Consider the following 19,573-nt stretch of genomic DNA (forward strand, 5'->3'; position numbering starts at 1 on the left):
AAAAAATCCATGCTTTTTTGTGTACTCTATGTTTGGATGCGGCACTCAGAGCCGTTCATAGAAGTAAACATAAAACTGAAGTTATACAGAAATACGAAGTACTTTATTTTACACTATGCAGTATTCATAAAACAAGTCTTTAACTCAAATGTGGTCTTCATTTTGTAGAGCTAACCTCTTCTAAGCACGCTGCAAAGAAATGTTCCTGCTTTAGAAAGATGCAATGCCTTTCTATTTCCTTGTTTACTTCCAGAAAAGCTGATCTACCATGAGTTTTACTTCTAGTTTTTTTTTTTTTTTTTTTTTTTTTTTTTTTTTTCCTGTTAGAAATTTTGAACACTTGCTAGGGTTCATACCTAACAGCTCTGCTACCCAGCGTAGAGAAAACTGAGTAAAAACCTTGAGAGAAATGTCTATACATCCATCCCTGGAGATCTTAGATGGTCAGAGAGGAGTCAGAGGTGGCAGCTTCCTAATAGTATTGATGCATGGGAATTTTCAAGTAATACTGATGTGATTAGTCAACGATGTTACTATCTAAGAAGTACAATATCAAATGGAGATAGGAAGAAAAAATTCTTGGTTTTGCAATATTGACTTCATCTGCAACATGGGGAGCTTCAGTGCATCCAGCTGCTTCAGAAAACCATTTGTAGTGATATACTTGAATGTATTTTTTTAAAAAAATTGAATATATGGATAATCTAATGTCACCTTAATTTAAAAAGCTTGCATAAATGATATTCAAAGTAATATTTTTTTTTTCTCCCCCTGGAGATGATCTAAAAAGTCTGTTTTTTTGGATTAAGTTGGTTCATTTTCATTTTAAATAATCTTTTTTTGGAATAATATGCTCAATTCAAGAGAAGAAAAGTTTATTCCAGAGCTCATATTGCAAGGTAATAGCAATGCCAGCACAAACTTCCTACTGAGGCCCTGTTGGCCGTCTGCTGCCCATCACTAATTCCTTTGCTTGGTGAGACCAAGTCAGATTTTATAGTTCCTTTTAAGTTTCAATGTTCATTAAAGTAAGTTTAGGGAGGTTAAGTTTAATGCTTTGGAACAAAACAGAGGAAATATTTCTGTTTTATTTTTCATTTTGTAAAATGAATTCAGACAAAATGGGTATCGTCAGGAATCAATAGTTAATTTGAAAGATGCGGTACATTTTATCGTTCATTGTTAATTTTATTGTCTAGAAATTTCTCTTTAAGTTTTTAGTGTTTCCTATTTATAGATTATATTGTGGTTTTATGCTATTGTTAGAAGTACTATTAGAAGTATATGTATTTCTTAAGCCTTGGATTGCTAATCATTTACTTTGCAAAATTTTAGGTTAATTGGCTGGTGGGGTCATGACTTCAAAACACGATTCCTCATGGAAAACAGTATGTACTTTTACAATTTCAGTTTACCTGATCTGACATATTTATATACAGCCAGCATAGCTTTTGCAGAAGTTTGAGTAGGAAGGATAGACCTTTGTGCTTTCATGCTTACTTTAAAGATATTAAGCTAAACTCATCCTAAATATGGAATACAGTGAAGTCAATAAAATAAATGGAATAAATTAGGTGTCTGAGCATATGGGTCTGACTGTCTGTTTCCAGACATTTTGCTGACAAGATGCAGATGTAGACTATGGATGGAAGTTTTGAATCTTTTTAAACTCATAAGCTCTGAGGAGTGAGATTCTGTTACTCACATGGGTAAATGTGAATCTTAGATATCTCACTTTGGGATTAGTTCCACTGGAATTAATGAGAAGTGGTAAAGACGCCTGACATAAGTTGTGCAATTGCTCTTATGTTTCAACATCTTTAAATCCTTTGCACTAATGATGGAGGGAATATAAGACAAAACCAAACCTGCTCTGAAGTAAACTCAGTATTTATTGTCCCAAAGCACAATGAGAGATGAGGACTCCTTTCTAAACTGCCAGTTATAATCTTCCTCTCCTTTTAAAGATATGGCAGAGAGACAACCCTGAGGGATCAGGAGGAAGAAAGGAGCTTTTTGTTTTGATCGGTTGTTTTGGTTTCAGTATATTTCTAATTTTCTGTGGCAGCCCCTACTGATGTGACTTTGGCTGGTGAACACCTCTCTAATAGTTTAAGTCTGGTCTTTGTTTTCTGACCACATGTAAGAGTGGCTTTATAGAACCCCAGAAGGAGACGCAAATTACCTTGAAATACTGTTAGAAGAAGAAGAATGTTGCTTATTCATTTCCACAGACAGTTGCGAGGCAGAAGTTGGGCAATAATCATTATAAAATTAGCCAGTCTGCTGTGCGTGAAGAGCATTTCCTCCACAGCATCCTCTTGCTCTGGTGCTGAAGCATGAAATATAAATGATGACACAGAACTTACAGCGAAGCTTTATGGCTTTATTAAATGGATTTTGTGAAATTTCACAGCCTAAAGTCTATGCAACTTCTATACGTGGCCTGAAGCTACACTTAGCTGCATATGCAGTCTCCCATGTGTCTCGTCAGTTTAATAAAGTCAAGGAACGTGATTCCCTGATCATGCACCGTGGCTTCTCATGAGCATGCCTCTGCTGACTTGGAATTTCTCTGGTTTATGCCAGTGGTAAAAGAGATTCAAGTGTAAAGGTGGTTTTAACACACACCATTTAAACAAATTAATTGCAGTTCTCTAGTTCCCATGAAGCCACTAATGAGGTCTTTCGCTGGATAAAATTGGGCTTCTCTCAAAGTTAAAAGTATTAGCTGTGAATAGATTACTATTTCCTTTTAATGAGCGATTCCTACAGGCCACGTTAGTGAAATATTTTATTGCATGAGGATGGACTTCAAGATAAGGTCTGATCCATTAAAGGGAAGAAATCAAAAACACTAATATAAGTTATTCATTTTCCAGAATTACAACTAAGCGAAGGAATTAATGGATTTCGGTTATCAAATCCACCAATTTTACTGGTCTGCGCTCTGCAAGCTAGCTTAGAGGTAAGTAATTGCTTTATTTTGAGCCAGAATTTAAGAGTATAAAATGTTAATGGAAAGTTATGGATTTTATTGCTGTGTCCCTTATAAATAAATAAAATAAAGTCCAGAAAAACTAAAAAGCCAAGTTTGGAAACAACAACAACAACAAAACTGAGAAACCAAGACTTGTAAAATCATACTCATTCTTTTACTTTTCTCACAAGTTTTGCTGTCAGATTTAGGATCCATGAAGTTTGCAGCTTCAGCTTTTGGACAGGGCTCAATGTTAGGTTTTTAGGGGCTCAATGCAAAGCGCAGCTTTTCTGGCACAGACATTCAGAGCTTGCTTCTCTGCAACTTGTGTGAAGGACACCAATAGAGATTTTCCTGGGAAGGAATCGTGGAAGGCTGCATGGAGAGTTGCTTCTACTTGTATTTCACTGTGCCAAACAGACGAGCTCTTTTATGAAAAAGCAGATGGGGCTACTGGGTGTCCTGGAGCCCAAAAGAACTGACAGCTCTGTGAATGTCATCCACTGTAGTCCTTTCCATCACAAACAGAAAAGACAAAAACTGTCTGTTAATACTTCCTAAAAGGACAGTTCATGAATGTGCTGTGGATCTGGACTTTTGCCTTTCATCTCTTCATTAGTTTTTTGGTGGCCACAGGCGCAGAGCCTCACATGTATCCCAGCTTAGAGTTTCTCTTATGGGTGGTTCACACCTGAAGTACTGGACTTCTGGTATTTGGGGATGAAAAGGATGGTTGTACACAAACCTCCCTGTAGTAAATTTTTTCCTAAGCTGCTTTTCAAGCCAGCCTTGGTTAACATGGTTTTGCAGCAGCGTAATGAGAGGAATTTATTTCTGCCAGCATTCCATTAATGTTAGTGTAACAGCAAAGCTGATGCTGGTACAAAGAGCAATGTCTGTACACTGTACATCCCTCTTCTTTATTTACTGAAAAAGCAGTATTTTAAGCAAACAAAGTCAGAAAATTGCCAATTGTGCTCTCACCAGCTTACATGCAATGCTGAAGGACTGCAAAGGGCACAGCAATGCGTCTTGTTCTGCCTGACAATTTATTTTGTTAGTCCTTAAACATCCAATATATTTTTAAACTTTATGTGACCTTCGAGATAAGCTGAAAGCTATTCTGCTATGACCCAGATTGTCAGTGCTCCAGTTTGTGCGGGTTGATGTCATTTAGCCCACAGCAGGGACCCTCAAACAATGAGGGCTGAGCAGTTTCCATCGCCTCCCCTTTCCATGCCTGCATTACCTTTTGGCACAGCCAGGATTTCCCAGTGCTAATTGCTCTAATACAGTGGGAAACAAAATAGTTTTCATGTCTGGCAAGAGATGGCTGGTGAAATTGCATGCCACCTTCACTGGGACACATTAAACAGAAGGCAGTGTTTCCAATGGAAACAATGAAAACTGCAAGTGTTAATGCATGTTATTCCTCAATAATGCTTAAAGTGACTGTTATGGCAGTAGCTGCTCCCTTTTATGGAAAAAAGGGGAGCGCTCTACAGCCCCATTTAAAAGATCTTTTTCCAAAATTTTACCCAGGAGGCCAAATATTCCTTGCGCAAAGCTTGAGCAAACAGATTTTTTTGCATGCAGCCGAAGGAGCTCCATCCTTCATACTGCTGCAAAGCCCAGAGGAGTTGGAGACAGGTCTCCATTTTACCTTCAGTAACGAGCTAAATGGTCATGTGTGCACTCTGCCAGCCTGCGTGGTGAGGGAAGCATCTCTGCATTTTTGTTGACCTGTGCAAGTAATGACTGCTGGTGGCTCTGGTCCCTGTCACATTTGTTTCTGTGGCTGCAAAGCTTGTCTTATAGCAGCCATATTTTGTTAGCTCAGAATAGAGAAAGAAAGTGTAGGGGCTTTTGGTTTTGTGCCCTCTTTAGTAGTTGTGATAGCATTGTAGAGTAATAAGTGGGATATTCTAAAAAAAATAAAAAAAAAAAATCCAGATGCTGCTGGAAAACGAACTTTGTCGTATTTGGAGTGGAACTTCTTAGTTACCTCTTTATTCACTCTTTGAGGTGTGTGTGAAGTAATTATCTGTGATTATATCGGTAACATTAAAAGTGTGACTCCTTCAGTCAGGAGCAGAGATGTTCTGAGAAGGACAATCATGGATTTTTGTGCAGAACCTCTGCCTTGCCTCTGATTTTGCAGCTGCAGTCAGCAGAGGCATAATTGTCTTAGCAGCTGTATCACAACTATGTAGCTGCAATCTGATTTGTAGAGATGGTCAGGTACTTAGATGTCTATATACTCTCACTTTTTTCCTACAACTACTTGCATGGGAAAAGGAAGGGCTTGGGGAAGGCAGGGATTAGTTTTTTCCAGGGTCACATTTTCCATTGTTCTCTGTAATTGCGCCTTTCCATGAGTACAGGCAGGAGAGGAGCAGGAGCTGCCTGGCCCTCTCCCCTTCCCAAACTGTTGTGCTACATTGTTTGTACTTGTTTGTCTGACAAAGCAACTGCCATGGTTAAGCAACCACTTTTTCACATTTCATGATGTTCTAATGTATTTTTATTTCTATTTTATTTTTTGAGCTCACCAGTTCTTGTAGCTGAATAAAAGCACAGAGCTGTTAAACCAGAATCAAATAATTTTTTTCTTCATGTGAACTAGCAGAGACAGAGCCTGAAAAACAGGATGTAAAACAGTAAAATAAAAACAAATTTAGTGCCTTCAAAAGTGAGTTTGTAGATTAGTCATGTTTGTCTTGGCCTTTGGCTTTACTTGAGTCACAAAAAACTTGTGATTTTTGTTTGATGCAGTCCTGTTTTATGTATAGAGAATTTGTGGATCACCTTCAGATATGCAAATGGAAACTGTTTATGTGCAAATTCATTTAAGTACAACGTATATAGAAATCCTTAACAGCAGACAGAATTGTCTTTCATTATCTAAAAGTAATAATGTTGTCCTGTGTGTCCAAAAGCCGTATCTTGCCAAGTTTATGTACAGTATCTATCTGATGTTAGCACTTGATTTTAAAGGCAGTATGTATGGAGAAATCTGCTACTCAGCAAAATACAAATGACAGAGTCTGGTCCCCAGGTCATCAAAACTATCTAATTTATTAGAAAGGTCAGAAATGGCCTTGGTCATCTTTGCTCTCTTTATATTTTCTGTAGCAATGCATTCCATAGTAATGATTTAAGATCATTACAGGTTTTTGGTCAAACTACAATGAAAGCACTGAGGAGAAAATCTATTCTGCTTACTGGCTACTTGGAATACCTGATAAAACATTACTACAGTGAAGATAAAACAAATCCAGAGAAGCCCTTTGTAAAAATAATCACACCATCTCGGGTTGAGGAAAGAGGATGCCAACTCACATTATCTTTTTCCCTTCCAATCAAGTCTGTGTTTAAAGAGCTGGAGAAGAGAGGAGTAGCTGTGAGTAAATCAAACTTCATCTTATTCACTGTTTTGCGAGCATATGCCATACCGAAATAATCATTTGCCTTTCATTCATATATAATCTCATATAAGGCCAAAAAAGACTTGGAGTGATGAAAATTGCTTACATAGTAATGATCAAGCAAGTAGTGTTATTTCATAAATTATTTGTTAGTCTTCAGATTGTCCTTTCTCTATGGCTTAATTTCCAATACTTCCGTGATTGTCACCCAGAAGTCTCTGCTGAGGGGTAAAGCTGCTTTCCTGTTGCATGATGGTGCAGTCATTACAGCTTTGAAGGATAAAGGAGAAACACTGGAAAAAAAAATAAAATAAATTAAAAAAAAATATATGAGCATGTCAAAAAAGAGAAATTTGCACCTGAAATGTGAGGTCCCAGTCCCATTTGGTAGCTCCTCACTTACCTGCCCTCCAGCAGCAAACAGAGCTCAGGTGGCTATCTCCATCCTCACCCCCACAGTTCACATGCCTATGGCCCAGCACTAGCAAGGAGCTCTCAGCCTCCACCACTCCCTCTCCTGACCTGCTCTTTGCAAGGCATCAGGCTGGACAAATTAAAACACTGTCATTTCTTTAAAGGTGTGTTTTAGTGCTTGAGAAAAAGAGGCCACTGACCGGTGGTGCCATGTAACGGCATGGTTACTGGTGTCAGCACTGCTCAAAACCAATAAAAGCTAAATTTAAGACTATACATTTGGTGACTTAGAAGGTGAGGCTGATAGTGTAATGCCATATAAATGATATATGAGTTTTATTTCTGCTGGTGACTCATGTTCCCAAAGGGCAGCTCTTATAGGCGAAATATGCTGCTGTTTTGGTGCTGCCAGGGAATTCCAGGAACTGCTGCTTTTAAGAGGGCACAGGGCCTTATGCTGTTGGCTTGTCTTCACAATGCAGTAGTGTGCCTCAAATATGAGAGATTATTCTATTCAGCAAAATGTTTAAATTCACAAAGGGCAGAAAAAAAAATACTGTAAGCCCTGTGGAATTACTTGTATCCTTAGAACAAGACACTCTGTCTTACTGGAAGGGATATTTCTATTTTGCAATGGTGATTTTGGCACCTATACACGTCGTCAGCCATGGGTTGCTTTAGGTTCTAAGGTAGACCTTAGCATAAATTCCAGGGCTGCATAGCCAGTTCTGAGCATTTGAATGGCACTACCAGAGTCCTGCCAGTCCCAAGCCTTTCATCCTTTTTTATTGACCACACACCGCTCTCCTTGCTATATTCTTCACAACATTGCTCCTCAAGGTAGTTTCTTTGGTGTCCCAAAGCTTTCACGTCTGCCTAAATACTGTTCTTCCTTGGTGTAACTCTGTGAAGACAAGGATGACACTTAAACATATGGCTTAACAAATAAATTAGTGACCTGAATTTACTAAGCGTTCCCTTTCTATTTTGCAGTGTGACATGAGAGAACCAAATGCTCTTCGTGTTGCCCCAGTTCCTCTCTACAATTCTTTCCATGATGTGCACAGATTTATTGAAATCCTGGGATCTGCAATTACATCTTCAAAACAAACAGCAAACAATACTGCGCTATCTGGTTCTTATTGATGGCTCAGCTGTATCTTTTAATCTATTTCTGACTAAGATGCATTTATCCCGCTGAGCGATTCCTTGCTTCGAGTAGACTAAGCTATATCCCATGCAATTTGCAAAAAAATGACTGTGCTTGAATAGTTATTTACTACAGACATAGTTTTATTAAAGCTCATATTTCCACTCTGCTTTGACTTTGACTTCGTGAATTAGTATGCTTTGTATATTTTAATGGGGTTTTTCTTAAACATTTTATGTAGTTTTATTACATTAGCTTTGAGAAGCATGGAAGAATTGCTATCAACTAGAATGAAAAAAAAAAAAAATCCCTTTATTATAAAAACGATGCATAATAAAAAGTGGAAAATAGACAAATCACTAACAGTTAAAAGATACAGTCCAATTTACTTTTTTAATTTATCAGTCCTATTTAAAGTACATGGTTTACTAGAAGACTAAAGTTGAACAATTAGTTGTTTAAAAATTGTTGCATACTGACTTTTTCAAAGGGCCCCCAAATTTGGTTAATTAATGATATAATTGAAGAATGACTTTACACTACAGATACCTTCTTTCCTGTGATACAGCTGCCTAAACCAATACATCTTCTCTTTATATTTCTAGGAAGTCATTTTGAAGATGATAGTCTTGAGAAAGCTGAGAACGATTTTAAATTCATGTAACCCAGTGTACTGCATGAGCACAAGGTTTTAACAAGGCTTATTTCGGATTAGGCGAAATGAACTCTGGATTGTTTCAGCAGCAGCAAAATATCCCACTGTTAACTTAGTGTGGCCCAAATTTTTACAGAGATTTGCACTAGACGGCTAGGAGCAATGAAGAAAAATTACTTACATTTAACCAACACTTTACCCAGAGTAGTTTTAAGACATAAATAAAACCTCGATGTACTGGGCTACAGAGCACCTAAGTTTCTAGCCATTCAGCATGTACCTTTTCTTCAAGAATGAGCTATCTGTAAGCCTTTCTCTCTAATGATTATTGGTTTGATACACTTAGAAAATTACTGTTGGTAGTACTTTTTAGCCCACTTTAAGAGTGAAAAAGGATTTGTGGAAAGAAATTTGGGCTACTTCAGTGTTTTGGCTTGAGGGCATTTTTGCAGTTTGAAATTCTTACACTTTTTGAGCATCTCCCAGTGCATGTTAGGGCTCCTGCAGTGGGGAAACATTTGCAGTGTCTGCCTGCCCTTTAAAATTCCCTCAAGAAGGGTAGTTTTAAAAGACCTGCCACAATAATACCTATTTCATCAGTTGTAGCATGTAGAGGAGAGCTGAAAGGACTGCAAATAAAGCATTAGTTAGTATTTTTAGCAACTATGAAAAGTTAGAAGAGCTTCTTAGACAAGAATATTGTTATAAAGAATAACACAGGAGTCTTAATCACTGGGAAAGCTCTGGCTCACTCAAGAGGTTTTGATTGCATTGACGTCATCTGTCCTTGATTCAGCTGAGACTGTCCCATTGTGTTGCAGACCAGGTATCTGTGTTTCAGTAGCTGGGGTTTTATTTTTGTATGTACATCTGCAGCACAGCTACTTTCATCTGCTAGTGACACAATCTTAGAAAAGGACAACTTTCCATAAAGTGACTGTTGATGAGAAAAGCACTGAATATGAAACTGACAGTCCACACTAGTGAAAAATAGTTTATTTCACTGCCAGTACCTTTGAAGCACTTGCGCTTCTATTCAGCTCTGGCTAACACCCACTTAGGTCTTTACTGTAAAATTAAGCAAGCTTTATATAAATCCAGATGTCACACTAGTCGTATTATAAAATACCTTATCTAGATTTCAGCTGCGCTTTGGTTGTGAGGCAAACCCAGGAAGAGTAAGCACATCCAAATCCCTTTCTAAATAGCACTTAGACATCAAGTTTGGACAAGCTTTATTGGAAGTTATGGGGAGATAAATGGTGACTTTACAGGTTTCAGCCTGGCAGAGCAGTTTGGTATGTGCATTAAATTCACTAACTGAAAAATCCTTGTATCTCTGATTGTGGAGAATGAATTATGTAGGGTGGGTAAAATACTTCCTGAATCTATACAATCTGGTTCTTGAGAGATAGATTATTAATAAGCAATCATTAATATTTTGTCCTTCAGCAATGCTTCAGGTTACAGGCAGAGAGGCTTTATAAAAAACCTGTGTTTTTTTTGAGGGATTTGATAAAAATGGGTTGGTCAAAATTCATAAACTTAACTTTGCTGAGTTACTTTTTCTTTTACCTATGAGCTGTGAAGATAAACATAAGATTCCTTGTTTTTGTATGCATTATACATAAATTCAGGAAGTGATTTCCATGAAGTAAGGAGAATTAAACAAAATGACAGCATAAGCAATAGTTTTACATGTTCTTTCGTTAGTTCTCGTCAAGTTTTGCAAAATGAATAATACTGAAAGTTAACATTAGGTGTCAGTATTTTACATATTATTTAGGGAGAGAATATCAAGTGAAAGAAATTCAGTACAAAAAAAAAAAAAATAGTCTGCTTTTTCAAATGCTCTAAGTTATCGCAGTTAGAGTAATATCAGGAATAATTATGTGTGAAATAATTAATTGTACATACTCTAAATGTTTCCTGGTAGTTACATCTCAGATTTAAAATTCAGCATTAAGTACTACCGCTTTATAATTGTGCTAATGTTGAGTTCTTGGATTGTCTGAAGAAATTACATTTTTTCAAATTAAACTGCAACCACATCAGTGTCTGTAGATGACAGAAAATTGATACCTAGGTAGAATGAGAAAAAGTCTACAAAATGCAGATAAACATGAATATATAGATCCCTGGTTGTATGTGATCTTTTTCAACACAGCACAATTTAATACTGTACAGATCTCTTAAATCCATTATAATTGTTGAAAAAAAAAAGGGGGGGGGGGGGGGAGAGGGAGGAAGGGAGTTGTGGGGTAGGAATACTATAGGATCTATTTGTGCATTTCTTTTACTTTGTTTTGACAAAGGAAGACTAGAGAGAAGACAGTCCTCTTTCCTAAGTAGAAAAGGATGTTTTTGTTTTCCAAGAGAACAATATATTTTGAGTGAAGAAAAAGGTATGGCAGTTATTTATTTTTTTACTTGAGCTTTTTGCATGACAGAGAATGAGATGGGACCATTTGAAGAAGTGAAGATGTAAAATACTGGGAGTCCTTAGTCTGACTACTGCAGAATCCACTCTGCTTTCATTTTATCAGCGCAGTATTAGCAAGAAGAAGATGATAGATTAAATAAAAACGAGAAGAGAAAGAAAGGTAGGGAAAACAAACAAACAAACAAAAACACATTAATTTGGCCCTAAATGTGTTGTCTACAGAAAAAAAAAAAAAAAAAAAAAAAAAAAAAAAGATGGAAAATAATGAAAGAAATAATTAACTTTTCAATCAATGTTACGTTGTTACAGTTTTGTTCCCAAATACAGCAGGGACAGCAGGACACAGGTGGGAATTACCCATGAAACGCTAGGTTAAGAGGTAGGGATAGGTCCATAAAGCTGAAAAGAGACATCTAGTGCTAAATCCCCAGAGAGGCTCTTCAGGACTTGTAGATATCAAAGCAGTGGCAGCAATATAATGAAGACATGGCCAAGGTAAGTTATTACTTATAAACCCCACTTTTAGTTCCAGCTCCAATCGACATGTCATGATCTGACTTGTTTAAGGGTGAGATGACCTGCTCAGAGTCCCTTAAAAATCTCAGTAGGTTCCCATCTGAACCTCTGAGCATGTGAGCCAGTGAAAATATGTTTCTGAAAAGCTAGTCACACTTTATGACTAGCTGAGAGATAGTTTTGCATCATAAACCTAAACTTTTGTCAATATTTGTGAAATGTATTTAGAAAGCTTATTCAGAAATGAGTAAGTTATAGATCAGTAATTTATACTTCTTTATATTCCAAGTTTTATTACCTAAACTTACTCTTCTAAGCATCATTTTATGTTTCTAGTTAAATATAAGTGAGAATTGATTGGAGCATTTCTCAATGGAATTCTATCTTTATTTCATCATAATTGCTTCATATTTGAATAATGACAGATGAACTACTTCATTCAATTGCCGTTTTAAGGCTTTGAAGTCACAATAGCAGCAAAGGATTTAAATCCTGAAGCCATTATTAAGTCAGAGGAGACATCAGGGAAAAGGAAAACTTATGGTGGTGTAATTTTCTAGACAGAAAAATACTTCTGCAGTTGTACTTTTTTTCTTTTATCCTTTTTTTCTTTCTTTCTTTTTCTACTCCTTCATCTGGACACTTGGCTGTTAAGAGGATCCACTAAACTTCAACAAAATGAAGTGGCCACAAGTTCTAGCAAAACAAAAGGCTTCTATCCACACAGGAAGAAGATATTAAAAAAGCTGAATGAGAGTCCACACTGTAAGTAAACTTCTGTAGTTATTTTGTTATGGAGCTAGCTACAAATCATTTAAAATTCTAGGCAGCTGCAATACTGTATTTCACCAATAAAGAGTTCATTAGATCTTTTTTCTCTCTGACATTTACATCCAGTCCTGCGTACATGTTAATACTCCAAGGTATGAATTTCAAAGTTCCCTTTATCTTTGTGTACAGTTTTAAGCAATTAATCAAGTGGTAAAAAATGGCTTTAAAATAAAAAACGAATCATGAATTTAAAGTATATGCTCAAAAAAGTTGCTATATTTTAATATGTGGGGGACAGGGCCTCTTATCATCTGAGCTAAGTAGCTAAGTGCAGAAGTTCTTTTTTTTAAAACTTTTTATTGAAAGATTTTAAAGAGATGATCAAGTTGTTAAAACATGACCAAGTTTTATATCCAGGATAGTTATTTCTCCTAGGAGGCTACATCAAAGTAGAAGACACAGATTTTTTTAAAATTTTATTTAATACGTTTAAAATTACTCCCATGTGGGGCAAGATTTATACAGGCTTCTGAAATAAGCATGCGGCCACACAGCTCTTAAAACCTTTCATTTGAAATAAAAGCAAATAAGAGTCTTACCATCACAGTGTCAGGTGTAAATATAAGTATCTACAGGAAAATTTTTATTTGTAACAGAGCACACACTGGCAATGCCACTGCAGATTGAAAGAAATTATGTCTTCTGGGATGCCACCTGCCTGGTAGATTATAGATTGTGTAGATATCCATGCAGGCTGCAGACTAATTCATGGGTTCCCCTATTGCAACATGAAGCAAGTGTGCTGATGCTGAAGAGACTGTCTTGAGTGGGACAAGTGTTACTGTACGTTTGTGGTAATAGAGTATGAATCAAGCTTCCTGAGACCAATTTGCACTTTTGCTGCTTTGCAAATTTGCCTGGCACCTTGGTTTACTATCTAGGAGTAAGCCTGGTGTGGTGGTCGTTCTTGCAAGGAGAACTGGCAGCAGACATCTGCAAAATTCACACTGATGCTTGAGCACAGGATGTTAAGAATTGGGACCTATTAAAATGTTATTAATGAATCTCAGTAGAAACACGCCTGTAACATACTTATTTTAGTAGCGAGGTACACCTAGGATACTGACACCATGTTTCTTTTTAATGAGTATTTTATTTGAAGTTCCACCTGGGAGGTGAAAGGAAATTTTAAGAAATACTCATTTTTCAAGTAAGGTGTAGAAGCAATTCTAATGTCTTAGCTGAAAGTTTATGAAAAATGCTCAGATGCTGTTGTGTGCAATATCTGGTTTAAACCAATGTGGTCAAGAGTGGTCAGTAATTCTGCCTATGTTTATCTTTTTAGAGCAGTCCTTTGCATCTAGATTACTTAAAAAGAAATGACTGCAAATTTGTAAGGATGCTCCTATACTTTCCTGTACTGCTGCCTTCTACAGAGAAAAATAGCTGAAGGTCTCCTTAGAGAAAGATAGGGTGAACATGGAAGTCCTTATTCAGCTATATCTGAGTTCTCTCAGTTGCATCTGAAATGGTTATTTTTCCCAATTTCACAGGTGAGTTTTTATATCACTGAGACTGGAAAAATGATTTTGATGTGGCAGCCATAAGATGTAGAAGCTATGAGAGCAGGTTTCTTTGGTTTTGTGTAGAGAAAGAGAAAGGAAAACTCCAGCTTAAGATATAGAAGGTCTCTATAAGCTGATTTGTCAGGTACGATTACATCAACAGCAGTGGTATTCCAGCTTTTCTTGCAGGGTACAAATGTGCCAATAAGCTTCTTTGTTCCTTGAGTTTCAGTTGCATGAAGGGTAAATGTAATGATAACATACACTCATACACTTTTTTATAAGAGACTATCCTAAAAGTTCTTCAGTACATCGGCTTGGAAAGAGGTTTTATCTGATAGAATGGGACGAAATTGAAGGATCAACCTTCCACGATCCACGACCAAGGCAGTATATATGTCTCCAGCGCAGCCCAGTGAAGGCAAATATTGAGAAAATGATGGTCAGTGCAACCTGTCAGGAAAAAAAAAAAAAAAAAAAAAAAAAAGGCTACTGGAGTGATGACAGTTATTCTAGTAGAGAAGTGTGTGGTGGAGCCACCTCTTACTGAGATTACTGGTGGGAGCATTACCCCAGGAAGGGGGCCCTCTGGGTTCCACCTTTGTCAGCCTAAGGGAAGTCTTTTTTTTTTTTTTTTTTTTTTTCCATTTTTATAATTAGATGCTATCAAACAGCTGCAGTTGTGTAGGGCTGTGGTTGGTGAGGGCAGGCAGGGAACCCATGAGCTGTAGCCTAGAGAGATGGGCAAACATGCCAGAACCATTGAACCCAGGAGGAACTGACAAAACGGAACAAAAGTGCTATTGCTAAGCTGTGAGACACTTTCCAGGATGTACAAGCCTGGAGGGCTTATTAACAAAAAAAGAGTCATGTTCAATTAGTTAAACATGAGACAAGTCTGGTAGGACCAGGGTGGGCAGAGACACCTGTGGGAACTTCTGGTTCAACTATAACAATCAGATCAGAGCAAGAGTTTAGACCTATTTTTCACTGCTAAATTTAGGGTAACTCTGCTTAGTGCAGGGGTTGTAGATAACCCAGATGAAAACCAATTCCCTCAGCTGGTGATGCAGCCTGCCTCCAGGGCACCTCGCTTCCTTTCCACACAGTGGAGAACCTCAATTCATAACTTGATTTCAACACTTCACCATCCTGGTGTTGAGTGTTTCAGTTCTACACATTGTGGAGATGTGTTAAAGAGCAGTTTGAGACTTCAGAGCTTCAGGTTGATTGTATTTTCTGTTTTCTTAATTCTTATCCTGCTTAACATACAGTTGTGCAGAAGTGGCTTATTAAGATAATGGTATATACCACATATAGGGGCATACAGAAAGTACTGGCCCTTGACTCAGACTGATCTGAAAATCCTATTCACTATCATTATTTATGACTTCTAGTTTGAGCATAGTTCAGTGGCAAATTAATTTAATGACTTTATAAACCTATTTATGTCATCTAAGTTTCATCTGTTGTTGAAGGAACTTGAGTTAGACAGGGTAAATTCCTTCTGGACCAAAGCAGTAGTGACAAGCACACTAAATTTTGGAAAGAAATGGCTCTCAACTTCTCAAGTTTAACTAGTAAATCAAAGATTATTACTTTGTATCAGATATGTATGAAGGATAATGCAAAGGGTCAATTTTTCAGAAGATCTTAAATTCTTAAATTCTGTAGAAGTATGGAAGTAGCATATGTGTGCTTCATTTTCATTAGTATTCCTATTTTATTCAAACTTTCTTGCTTTAACTGGATATTAAAACTGAAGTGATAAAAGACCAGAAAAAAAGTATGAATCACCAAAATTACATGCTAAAGTCTGTTATCTTGACATTTTTCTGAATGAATATTGAAATGACTGGCAAAACAGATCTTGAAGTTCCTCCATCAGTAATCAGACCCAGACTTACTTGAAAAAAAAAGCACACAACTTTTTATATTTAGTTATGAAAAGCATGCTCTTAATTATAATGATGTTCATTAAGACCAATGCTTTGCAAGACTACTGTTTGCAATTCAGAGGCTCTTCAAAAACATCTGAAAAAAAATGTAATCTACAATAACATCTACCATGGAAAAATATTAGAAAATGACTGAAAAATGTGCCAGTTATGCATATGGTATATACATACATCTATACCTATATGTGTGTATGTGTGCTCTTTCTCAGAGAATCACAAGGTTCAGTGTTGGCTTCTATTTTTTTTTCTCATTTATGAGTTTAATTTGATGAAATCAAACTTTCAGTGAAAGCAAAGACGTTAGCTCTGAAACAAGACATCAGTATTTCAGGGCTATACATCCTTTGAACTTGGATGACATTGTCTCTGAGGACAAGATGTTTGAGTTCTAGACTTTAAAGCCTCTAGCTGGAAAAATTAGTCCAGAATCTGTTCCTGTAGGATGGGAAAAAAATCATTCAGTCTTCAAAAAATCAGGAAAAAAAAAAAAAAAAAAAAAAAGCCATTTTCTATTTCCCTTAAGTACCTTTTATTCAGTTGCTTATATTGGAAGAGGTTCAACAGCCATGAATTTTAGGGGCTTATACTTCTAATCATCTGGGCATTTATGTGCTTTCCGCACAGAATGCTGAGGAGAAAAATAACACCTTAGATATAAGAATAAAACGATCTATGGGTAAGATGATCTTAAGAAACATTGCTGACTAATTTTAATCTACTTAATTTAATATAACGAACATAATGATTTGTGTCAAATTACGTTACCCCTGTTATATGCCAAATCTGTTCAGAACAGCTGCTTTGCATTCAGTATATCATAATGACATACACTGCAGAGCTATAATGCTTAATTTTTTTTTGCGTTAAGGTCCTTTTTTAGATACGCAAGATTGTGCATGAGTGAAGAAGGGCTGGTGCCTCCATCATGAAAATGCTGCTGAAGGTCAACCAGGAGATCTCTTGGCTCTGTGGAGAAATGAGTAACAAGAGCAACTTGGATTCGGAGACCCCACTCCAAGGGAAGAATAAGCCAGGATTAAAAAGCCTTGCAGGGGATATTTTTCCAAACAGACCTAACATTCAGTGCTGTTTTGCTCAGAAGAAATTGAAGGCTCGAGAGAACTGCATCTTGAATTAAAGGTGCATTGGAAACATGAGTGGGGAAGTAGGCTAAAGGGACTGTAGTTAATCGAGTCTTCACAAACACAGAGGTTGCAGCAGAAAAGTGGTCCTGTTCATGTCCACAACCAAGGAGTGGGGACTGCTGACTGTTGTGTCACATCTCATGTGTTAAACTCTCTTTTTCCTAAATCCAAAATACTCCTAAACCCTGAAAAAAAAATGTTTCCTAACCCTAGAAACCACTTGCCTTCTGAAATGCTGATTCACTTTATCCACCTGTTGCAGCATTCGTAGCAATAGATGTAATAGAAGTGGATGAACGATGAACCGTTTTCACAGCTCAGAAGGTATAAAGCTGTCTGATAAATCAGTATTTTAATATATTTCCCAATCCCTCCCCAAAATCAGGGAAGAGTAGAGATGTAAGACTTTACACCAGACACCTGCTGTTGTTGCTTTAAGTGGATCTTTCTGTGATAACCTGTATCTAGGGGATCTAGAGGATCAGAATACAGCAGTGCTGTGTGTACTCGTTTTAGGACAGTCCCTGTTAAATTTGGCAAATATAGCATAAAAAGGGGCTCATAAATTCAAGATTACAAGCATGAAACAGAAGAAAGAGGAGGACAGGGTGGTCTTCAGAAATAAGGGAAAAGAAAGTATATGTCCTTAGAGACCTCAGACTATAGATTAGGAGGAACTGAAAAACTGGAACAATCTCAAAAGCTGTAGAATGAGGGCTATCAGTTTTTTTTTTTTTTTTTTTTTTTTTTTTTTTTTTTTTTTTTGCCTGCTTAAAGCAAGCTAAATGCATTTGTGGGGACATGTTGGAGTGATCTAAGTAAAGACTGAATTCTTATTTTCTGGAGGTGCCAGCTCTGAAGAGGTTTTCCAGAATGTTTAAATAGCTAACATCTCTAATATCCAACCTGAGGTGGTATATATTTTTCTATTTTTTTAAAACCTTTTTTTTTTTTTTCCCCTTAAATCTGGATAACTCTGTTTACCAATAGCCAATATGACATCTCCCATATCTTATGAGCATGGGCAACTGCAATTGCCTGCCTGAGGGACTGGGGAAAAGGACGATGGAGTACAACTGTGTACAAATCTAGAGGTATCTGTGAATTACACGGGCAAAGAAAATCATGTGAAGGGATTGGAACTGACGTACTGAATTATTTAATGCAACTACCTGCTTTAGTCTTCAAGCCTTTAATAAACTGTTTTTCTTTTTCTTTCTTAGTTTGTTTCAGGCAGCATAGTCTCCCCTGAAAGCTGCTCTGAACATGAGAGAAGACGATCATGTGTCTGCAGAGGACTTTTACTTCCTGCATCTGACTTTCTCTTGTTTTTATTGACTTTTTTTCTTCTTGCACAACTGCCTGGGCAGTTCTGACTCACTCTCAAGGGCAGCATAAGTGGGAGCAGAGAGAGAGACAAGCCTAAAGCACGGATAAAAGATGCATTAGGAAGAGCTGAGCACTTATTATTTTCCACTAGATTTGATGGAGACTGCATTATTTTTCTGAATGTCTTGCATTGCTGTATGCTTACTTTTATCTTTTTTCCAAAAGTGGAACTTAATACTGTAAAAATAAGCCTCTTCTTCCTCAAAGCCTGAAGAAATAGAAAGGAATATGCCAGAATGTCTCAGCTTTCTTCTGCATTCCTCTGCAGCATGGGATTTTACAGGACTTCATTTTTTTTCCCCAGCATTATTCACCATATAGTTGATCCTTTTATATTGAAGGTAGAAACAATGCTACCTGGAGTATCAGTTTCGTAGAAAGGAAAGCCACTTCATATTTTGCTGTGAAAACATTGACAGTTTTTGAAACTTCTCCAGTCAAAAAGTCATTGATGTTGGAGAGTTTGGGTCACACTTAAAGCCGGTGGTAGCAGCAATGAGAAGAGAAGGGTTTTGGAGAGGATTTTGCTAGCACCAGCTTGCAACTCTGACTTGATCACGAGTCCATGGATTAAGATTTTGCCATACAAAGTATGTGACTCATTTGCCTTTTTAAGGTCCGTTATGGTGTGATGTAAAAGTACCATTTTGGCAGTTTGGTGTTGTAGCACTTCTAGCATTTGGAGGCCTAACGCTCCAGAAAATGCATTTACACTGCATTTAAAACTTGCATGTAACTAAATCCTGTCAAGGAAAGTCTTTACATAATGCATCAACATATGCTTGTTTTTTTTTTTTTTTTTTTTTTTTTTTTTTTTTGTCTCTTTTTAGTACAGTATAGCTATACAATGGGTTGGAGTGGTTTTTTAAGTTATTAAAAATACCTCTAGGCTAGGCCGGCCTTTAAAATAAATGTTCAGTGCCATAAAACACCTGGAAGACAGAAAAGGACCGGCTTGGATTTATGTAGAACTTTCATATCTAGTAGTTTCCATTAACTTGTCTTATTTTTTTAATATATTTAACAGTTAAAAGTAAAGCTGGGTAGAGTCTGATTTTTTTTTTAAGTGTGTAAATAAAGAACTATGTTATTAATTTTGAATTTTTCTAAATCCAAAGTGAAGGCAAAATAAGTAAAAGTTCAGCAAATTTTATCCTAA

General features: G+C 36.9%; 1 protein-coding gene across 7 annotated transcripts in view; it reads left to right on the forward strand.

The window, feature by feature from the left end:
- The window catches only part of KYNU (kynureninase), a 59,724-nt gene extending 51,577 nt beyond the window's left edge, over positions 1-8,147 (forward strand). For all 7 annotated transcript variants that reach the window (XM_035332148.1, XM_035332151.1, XM_035332149.1 and 4 more), the window contains 4 exons: positions 1,336-1,388; positions 2,883-2,968; positions 6,153-6,383; positions 7,816-8,147. In XM_035332148.1, the coding sequence (XP_035188039.1) occupies positions 1,336-1,388; positions 2,883-2,968; positions 6,153-6,383; positions 7,816-7,968 (523 nt within the window). In that variant the 3' untranslated portion in view covers positions 7,969-8,147. The remainder of the gene's footprint in view (positions 1-1,335; positions 1,389-2,882; positions 2,969-6,152; positions 6,384-7,815) is intronic.
- Positions 8,148-19,573: the final 11,426 nt, after the last annotated feature.

The sequence above is a fragment of the Oxyura jamaicensis genome, chromosome 7 (assembly GCF_011077185.1).
Source record: "Oxyura jamaicensis isolate SHBP4307 breed ruddy duck chromosome 7, BPBGC_Ojam_1.0, whole genome shotgun sequence".
NCBI lineage: Eukaryota > Metazoa > Chordata > Aves > Anseriformes > Anatidae > Oxyura > Oxyura jamaicensis.